The sequence below is a fragment of the Aristolochia californica genome, unplaced genomic scaffold, assembly GCF_029961685.1.
Source record: "Aristolochia californica isolate CCGP_79_NKW_82.1479 unplaced genomic scaffold, dmAriCali1.0.hap1 SCAF_2, whole genome shotgun sequence".
Taxonomy (NCBI): Eukaryota; Viridiplantae; Streptophyta; class Magnoliopsida; order Piperales; family Aristolochiaceae; genus Aristolochia; species Aristolochia californica.
The window spans coordinates 40216088-40225038 of NW_027181881.1; the positions used below are offsets into that span (position 1 = coordinate 40216088).

General features: G+C 36.9%; 1 protein-coding gene across 1 annotated transcript; it reads right to left on the bottom strand.

The window, feature by feature from the left end:
• Positions 1 to 667: 667 nt before the first annotated feature.
• Positions 668 to 3032, bottom strand: LOC137955062 (pentatricopeptide repeat-containing protein At4g21065-like). Its single transcript, XM_068801935.1, has one exon. It carries the CDS (start codon positions 3030 to 3032, stop codon positions 1200 to 1202), a length of 1833 nt encoding a protein of 610 aa, XP_068658036.1. The 3' UTR covers positions 668 to 1199.
• Between the last annotated feature and the right edge of the window lie 5919 nt (positions 3033 to 8951).

Below are 8951 nucleotides of genomic sequence, written 5' to 3' on the forward strand. Positions count from 1 at the left end.
TACAGGATTGATATTTTTGAAACATTCTCACCCATAGCCTAACTGTCTTCATTATGTATTTTGATATTTGTTGTAGTAAATCAAAATTTCCCTTTGCTTCAACCGGAGAGTAAAGCATTTTCTTATATGGGGATTTTGAAGAAGAAGTCTCTATGGAGTAACATTTTGAGTTTATTGCTCAAGGGAGATTGGTAAATTGTGTAGACTCAAAGGTGATATTTGGACTTAAGCAGAGTCCTAGGGCTAGGTTTGAAAAGCTTAGCCAAGTTGTTATGTGGTTTGGGTTCTCTCAGAGTTACTTTGATCATTCATTGTTCGTTTGAAAAGCTTAGCCAAGTTGTTATGTGGTTTGGGTTCTCTCAGAGTTGCTTTGATCATTCATTGTTCGTCTTAAAGATGCAATCACGTATGGTTGTACTAATGGTATATGTGCATGATATTATTCTTTGAGGAAGTGACACGCAAACCAAATATGCTTGTCAGTTGTTCATCTCTGGTTCCATCAGGTTGCTGGATATGTATTTGGATCCTCGAGATGGAATGGAGCCTATGCTAACGGCTGCAGTTCATTACTGCACAGGCAACTCTTTTACCCTCGACCAACCCCCACAGTACTTGGAAACTTACTATTCAGATATCAATTCCTATATTCAAACATTAGCCTATAAGCCTGGTTAGCTTTTCAACAGACAATCCTTAACTCCTAACCGACGCAGAATGTTTGATAGAAGGCCTCAAAGGTACAGTAGTGTTGATGACTAATCAAAAAGCGCTCAGTGCTGTTCAATTCTTCTATCAACTGCTTCTAGCCCTTTGGCTGTGTCTGGAGAAGAAGACTTACTGCAACTACGTGGAGGATTTGGCCGATTACTGGTGATTCATCCCCAAGTACTCCCGAGTTGAATGGCTTACCATCTTATGTGGACACATGATGTAGAAATTTTACCTTGGTGCTGAAACGAAGATTTGGTAAGCTGAGAAGTCTCTTGCATCTTCTCAGTTTGAGGAATGGAAGTTTATGAATTGTTGTAGTCATCTTTGAGAGCTGGCAGGTTGCTGATGTCTCCCATTCTCCATCAAGTCAGTTCCCAAGTTATGTCATTTTGGCCATAAATGAGGATCCTATTTGATGGAGAAAACCTAATGCTGATGATCTCATATAACCATGTTTTCTCTTAGGCCTCCAGCAAACATCTTCACTACCAAAAGTCCTTACATGAACATTCCCCAGCTTTAAACAGATGAAACCGGTTTCGATCCCTCACAGTGATCTCCCTGCCATATACCATGGAAATAAACTTGGTAGCAGAGTGACAATCACCACATACCCGCAAGTTCTTTACTATTCTGATGGGTGTTTCCGGCTTTGTATTTAAAAGGGCAAAGGCAATGGCAAGCTTCTCACTATGCCTATTCAAAGCATCTTCTTTATCCTCATCATCAATGTCGAATAGCACTTCTGATGTTGTTGGAATGTAGCCGGCCCTCTTCAACTCCTTCCCCATTTCATCTACCATTTCATAAATCTCTTTATACTGGGGGTGAGATTTGTCTCCTGCAATAAATTCATAGATCTCATTGTTAAGCTCAACTGAAGTACAGCCAGGAACCTTCCTCATGCCCCTAACACCCATGACCCTCCGAATTATCGATTTCTTTTCCCATTGACTCATAGATGCATAGACATTAGAGAGCAACACGTAATTTGATTCATGGGTGGGTTCATTTCGAATCAACCTCTTCGTGATGCTCTCACCAAGTTCAAGCTTCCCATGCATCCGACAAGCACTAATCATTGTTCTCCAAATAATTGGATTTGTCTCTATCGGCATCTTATTTATAAATTCAAGTGCATGCTCAACCAAACCAGCTCGACTAAACAAATCCACCATGCAGCCGTAATGCTCTATTTTCGGCACAATGCCAAATTCACTGCTCATTGAATCAAAATATTGGCGGCCTTGATCTACCATTCCAACATGACTGCAAGCAGTGAGGACACCAATGAATGCAACGTCATCAGGAACCATACTTTTTTTCTTCATCTCCTCAAAGAGGGAAATAGCTTCGACCCCACGACCATGCATAGCAAGACCATCGATCATAGAAGTCCATGTGACAATGCTTTTCTCAGGCATATCTTGAAAAAGTCTCAGTGCATCATCAATCCCACCACACTTTGCAAACATATCAATTAATGCATTGCATAAAGGAACTGTCTTTACAATGTCATCATCTCTTTCAACATACCGCGCAATCCACCTACCAATCTCAAGAGCACCCAGGTCTGCACAAGCAGAAAGAACAGTAACCATAGTGACCTCATCAGGTTTAACACTGGCCATTTGCATTTTCCTAAACATCCCAATAGCCTCACTAGATCGTGAATTTCGGACATAGCCACCAATCATCGCACTCCATGAAACAGAATCTGACTTGGGCATTCCATCGAAAACCTGACAAGCCGATTCAAGACCCTGGGCAACTGATGAATACCCGTGGACAAGCGTGTTTTGCACGTAAAGATCGTCACTGAAACCAAACTTAACAACGTTTCCGTGGATTTTTTTAATAAGATTGTAGTCGTCGAGGGATGCCGAGGCTTTGAGGAGGAAAGGGAAGGTGAATTTATTGGGCGAGATGTTATGCCAGCGCATAAGAGCGAAAATGGAAGCCGCCTTGTCGGTTTCATTTGCTGAGTTCGCAAAGGCGCGAATGACAGTGTTGCAGAGGAAGGCATCGAAAGATTTGATAGTGGAAGCCGGTTGACAAAAGATAAGATCCGCAGCTATCTCAATTGACCGGAGAGAGGAGGAAATTTGGGAGAACTTGGTCAGGACGAAGTTGTTTGAATGGAGGCCGAGTTTGAACAGGTGAGCTTGTACTTGAACGAGTTTCGGGAGAGAATCACAGGCTTCCAACAGAGCCAAGCAGCTCTGCTCTGCTATTCTCTTCGGGTTCGTGGTTAAAGAGGAAAAGTATCTGATTGAAGAACGCCGGAGTCTCGTTAGAGCGCAAAGCCAAGTTCGCATGGTAGCACTTGCTGCTGTCTGCCTTAGATTGGGGAGACGGTCGGCTCTTATCTTGGCCCTACGACCCTCCAAAGAGCACACTAGTCTTAGTAACTATAGTGTAGATTGTAGCTATTTTGCATGTTTCGCACCAAATGTCTTTTCGTATGGGATCAACTTTGGTGACAGGTTTCTATATAGTTGTGTATCCTTGTACTTCGGCTCTAATAAAAGAAATTTTAGGGAGGTTTGAATACTTCCTGACTTCACTTGTTTGCCAATTACTTATTTTCTTTCTTTCATCCAAATTTTTTAATTTTTCATAGTTTCATAGTAGATTTGATGGGGAGGAGTTTTTCTTTTTATCATCCTACTACCTTCGAAGAGATATGTACAAGGTTTGGGTTTTTTTCTAGGTTGCCATTTTGGGTGACCCAAGTTGGCAACGATTCTTTTTTTACCACAACTTGTTGGATTGGGATTACTTTTTGAATGATTTGTGCTAAGGAGTTAGCCTTTTGGAGGAAACAAAAGTTGTCTCACTTAAATGTTGAAAGGAGAGGTCAAGATGTGAATTTTCAGTGATTTGAGGAAAAATCAGAACTCCAATTTTCAAGGGATGATCATTCAATAGAAGACACTCGATCGTTGCATCATTGATTGATTAATCTGAGAGTGTTTTTGGTGAGTGATCAATTAGGTAAAACATGGTTGGTGTAAGGTTTATTAGCTTTAGAAAACCATTTTATGGTCTCAGATGGTCCTTGAGTCTAATGTCAGAAGTTTATTAGAGTGGTTATGCAGTTTGGTTTTTTGAGAAGTCACTATGATCATTCAGTATTTGTGTTGAATTTGTATGTCAGTAGTATTATTTTGTTGGTGTAGGTGATTGCATTGTCTTATTTTGGCTATGATGTGCATGGTATAGTAGATGTGAAACACTATATCTATGTGCATTTTCAGACCAAGGATTTGAGAGTGTTGAGATATTTCTTTGGTGTTGAGGTGGCTCGGAATCAGTATGAAGATTGTTCTCTCACACGAAATATGTGACAAATCATAAGCAAGAAAATGGGTTGTTGAGATCAAAACTCATAGATACTTCGATAAATAGTGGTCATGAAATATATTATTAGAACAAAATGTTAACCTAGAGTTGACTCTCATCCATATTTTTATGATAACAAAAATAGTGCTAACAATTGTAAATTTTGCATTTCAAAGGTTTTTCCTTTAAGAGACACAAGAATCAAGGTATTTGCGAAAGAATTGGCATATGCATCTAAAGATCGAAAGCTCTATTGATGTGTCAAGTCATCTTGAAGTAGTACCCTCGAGTAAAGAAATGAAGAATGCAAGTTTAGGGTCCAAATTGTCTTGAAATTCTCAAGAACTCTAACCATGTAACAAAGCAATACTAAATCTTCAAAATGGAGGTACAACTGAATTTTTTGGAGCTTTAGGCATGGTGCATTCACAACATGTTTTATCGATGCATATCCAAGTTTTAAACATGTGAGAATCACTTAGGATAGTTTTTTATCACGCTTTGAAGCCTAGATTAGAAAACTGGTTTTAGCATGATCGATCATTGCCTGCCAATGATTGATCATCTAGAATGTAGTCTAGTTGTAAATATAAAGCATGACCAATCAATTAGGGTGATTGATCAATAAGACAGAAATTGTCTAGAATGAGTTGTAAAGTATAATCAATCAATCCCATTAGACTGATCAATCAACCATGTCTAGGCATTGAAAAATTATTAAGCATGACTGATCATACCTACAATATTGATCGATCATATAGAAGTATGCCAATAAGGGACACAAATCAAGATCAATCATTTACAAGCCATTAATTTCTCATACTTAGTTTTTCATAGCAAGAGGATTAATGCATGATCGATCAGTCAAGGTGGACTAATCGATCAACTTAAAATTTATAACCTGTCAGACAAACATTAATCGATCAATTAACCTAAAGTATGACAAACATATAGTCGTTACACACAAGTGATCGATCATTAATTTTCATTAACCGATCATTGAGTTGTCAACTTTGTGGAAATGACCAAAATAATGGCTAGTTTGGCTTGTGGAAGCTATAAATACCCCCATCAAATGTACCTTAACAAAGTTACTAGCATTTATTTGCAAATCTACCATATTCAAAGCAGTCTTTACTTGAATTCCTCTTCAAAATCATTTTTGAGAGAAAAAAAAAAGCTAGAAACCTTACGAAGTCCCACTTCTCTTAAATTTCTCATTGCATCACTTTACAATCAAGCTCCAAATACATCTTCTTTCGTACTTCAAAGTTGGAGGCTTAGAAATTTCAAAGGAGAAGGTTGTCATTCAATCAATGAAAAAGGTGTCAGCTTTTCTTCTTTTATATTTTATCTTTCAATTTATATGTTGATTTAGAACCTTTAGTTCTAGGTAGAAGAGCTTTTTAGAGTTTAGTTAAATCTCAAGGGAGATTGTTGTATTCCCATATTTGAGCAAACACATGGCTTAAAGGAAAGCTAAAATCTCTTTTCCAGCTAATAGATTTAATTAGTGAAATTTTCCAAGTAAAGGTTCTTAGGCGCTGAATACCTCTAGGGGTACATCGATAACAAAACATCTTTGTATTTTTTGAGGTGTGTGCATTTTACATTTCATTTTTTTTGTAAATTTCAATTTGTCACACAATTTAAAATTTTAAAAACTTAATTCACACCCCCTTCCCCCCTTGAGAAACCACCTGGGCCAACACAAAATTGGATGGCCAACAATGCGCACCCCCCCCCCCCCCCCCCCCCCCCCCTCCCCCCCCCTCCTCTTGATATATCTTTTGTAGTTAGTATGATAAGTCAATTTATGGAGTCACATGAGTTGTTAGCAAAATAGTAACTAAATCAATAGTTTATAGGAGATTGAGATATTTGAAACAATCATCAGGAAAGGGATTATTGTGTAGTCTCATGGGAAGGGCTATGGCTCATACAACATGTGAGCTTATGTGGGTGAAGTTCTTAGTGGAATAGTTCGATTTTCCTACTTTTGTTCCGATGTAGATGGGTTGTGATAATCAAACGACTATTTTTATTGGAAACAATCCGTAGTTCCATGAGATAATAAAGTATGCACATTGGATTGTCATTTTATTAGCAATGTCAAATTAAATGGGAAGAACTCTACACCATATATAGGTCATTTGAACAACTTAGGGATATTTTCCTAAAAGCTCTAAAAAAGTACTTATACTTATTTAAGTAACAAGTTGGGAATATTTGACATTATGGTCCACCTTGATGGGGGGTGTGAAGGGTATCTATGTAATTTTTTGTATTCATGTAAGTTGGCTTTAATAAAAGAAATGTTAGGGAGGTTCTTGGCCCTAATGAGAGAATGGCATCCTGCCTTCTTCTAGAAGAAAGCAAATATTTGTGTTTACTCTATGCTAATTATCTGTCTTCTTTTTTCTTTCAGATTTTGCAACTTCTTCAATTAGAAGAAAGAAAACAATCTTCTATTGTGGTGAAAGTGTCATACATAAAATATGGGTTTCAACATTATAGAATTGGCTTGAAGAGGATAAAATAAAAAAATACAATGATCTTATAAAATTATCTTCATAATCTATCCTGGGCCTAGGCTATCTAGGCCAACAGACAGGTTAAAATAATGTGGGTGAATTGCCTCTACATTAAGCCTGGTTGTAGGATGAAGTCTACATATTGAAAATCTAGTCATATTTTAGAGTCTAGTGTGTCAAGAGCTTGAGTCCACCAATTGCCCCATAAAGATCGTGCATTGAAGACATGCACAAGAATCAGAGAAGGCTCTAGAAGACTACGCAAGTTGGAAACTCAAAGGCAGTAAGGACCACGGGCAAAGTGTCCATGTGTGACATATCTAGTTGAAAAGGAGAGTTTTCTTGAGACTGTCCTCAACTACTTATCACCTCCAGGCTAGCTACCTCCCTCTATAGTCCATAGGACCACTATTTTTTTATTCCTTTTTTAACATAGGAATGCTTATATGCTTCTATTCAGATTGATTTGAAACATTGTAATTAAGAACATCTTTTTTAAAAACTTACATATATATATATATATGAAATGATCTTTGAGCCAAATTTTTTTATTACTCATGTATATACTTTTTACATATCTTTTTTAGTACAAGAAAAAAGAGGGAGAGAAAAAAATGGGAAATTGGACTTAAACCCATAGGCACTCAAGAAATTGCAAATTGAAACTTGGAATGACTGAAAATACTATGCAACAATTGAGGGGGAGCATATGTCAAACATTGCATAATTAATTTAGCTATGAACCTTAAGAAATGTGTATGTTTTAATTTCTCCAAGTTTAGTTTTGTCATCATAAAAAGGGGAGAGATTGTTGACCATAGATTGACTCCCTCATTGCTTTAAATTATAACAAAACTTAATAGAGCTGACAATTTATAAATCGAGTATTTTAGATACTTTACCTTCAAGAGATATTCATCTCAAGGTCTAAAGCTTCAAAATGATAAATCTTACTCAAGATCTCAAGCTTCATTGAAAGATGACACTTGAAGAAGCACCCGTGAAGAAGAAGACTAGAGTTGAAATGTCATTGATGTATATAAAAACTCAGTAAAAAATGTAAGAGAGGTTTCATAACTCATTTCTTTAAAGTACAAAGTTAAGCAAGGAGCTTTAGGACATACATTGCATATACACATGTTTAGAAACATCTTACACATCTTCTAATACATGTTAGAGCACTTAGATTCAATCATTCTCATGCTTTAAAAGTCAACTTAGTTGAACTGGCACTGGAATGATCGATCAACATTTGCTGATGATCAATCATCCAGAAGTGTGCAGGCCAAGCTTATAAAGCATGATCGATCAACCATAGTCGATTAATCAATTATCCAGAACATGGTCTTTTTTAAGATATAAAACATGATCGATCCTCCCATTTGGTTGATTGATCAATATTGTCAAGGCAAACAAAAATTACATGGAATGATCGATCATCCCACACGATTGATCGATTAGCAGAATCTTGCCAATCAGGGACATAAAGCATGATCGACCATAGGAAGTTCACTGATTGATCATACTTGTATTGCATAGCCAAAGGGATTTCTGATTGATCAATCATCTTTTGGTAATGATCGATTAACTTAACTTTTTAGAACCAACAGTAACATTTTGATCAATTAGTCCATTGATCAATAAGTCACATTCTGACAGACAAAAAGCCATTACACACGATTGATCGATCAATCACTTTACAATGATCAATCAATTAAAATGACTTTTGCAAATGGGTTAAAAATGGCTAGTTTGGCTCTGAGAAGTAATAAATACCCTACCAAACCTCACATAAAGAAGTAAATGAGCATTTATTGGAAAATCCATTAGTCTTTATACTCAGAGTCTTAAAATTCTTCTCTATAGTGTTTTTGAGTGAAAGAGAGATACACAATTGCATTTTCAATACTCTTTCTTCCACCTATCTCTGCCTTTCACGTTAGTCAAGCTCACATACACTCTACATTATACTGAAAAGAAGTGAATACTTGGATCTCTCAAGGAAGAGGTACTCTCCAAGTGTTAGGTGTAAATTTTTCCCTTTTCATTGTTTTTATTTCAAAAAAGTTCATCTAGAACCTACTCAACCTAGATGGAAAGGCCTAGCTAGAGTTAGAATCTAACCAATCTCATGGGGAAATTGAGTTTGTAAAAAGCGTGTTTTGACCTACACGTGGCTTCAAGAGAGTCGAAATTTCTTAATGTAAATTTCAGCTATTAGAGCTTTAAGTAGTGGAATTTATCAAACAAGGATTCTTGAGCGGTGAAAACCAATAGGGGAACATAGATAACAAAAATTATTTTATCTCATATGGTATGTGAATGCATGCTTTACTTTGAAATTACTATTTTGCATGA

Excerpts from the sequence above, each read along its gene's own strand:
- LOC137955062 (XM_068801935.1), bottom strand. The coding sequence starts at position 3,032 with ATGCGAACTTGGCTTTGCGCTCTAACGAGACTCCGGCGTTCTTCAATC.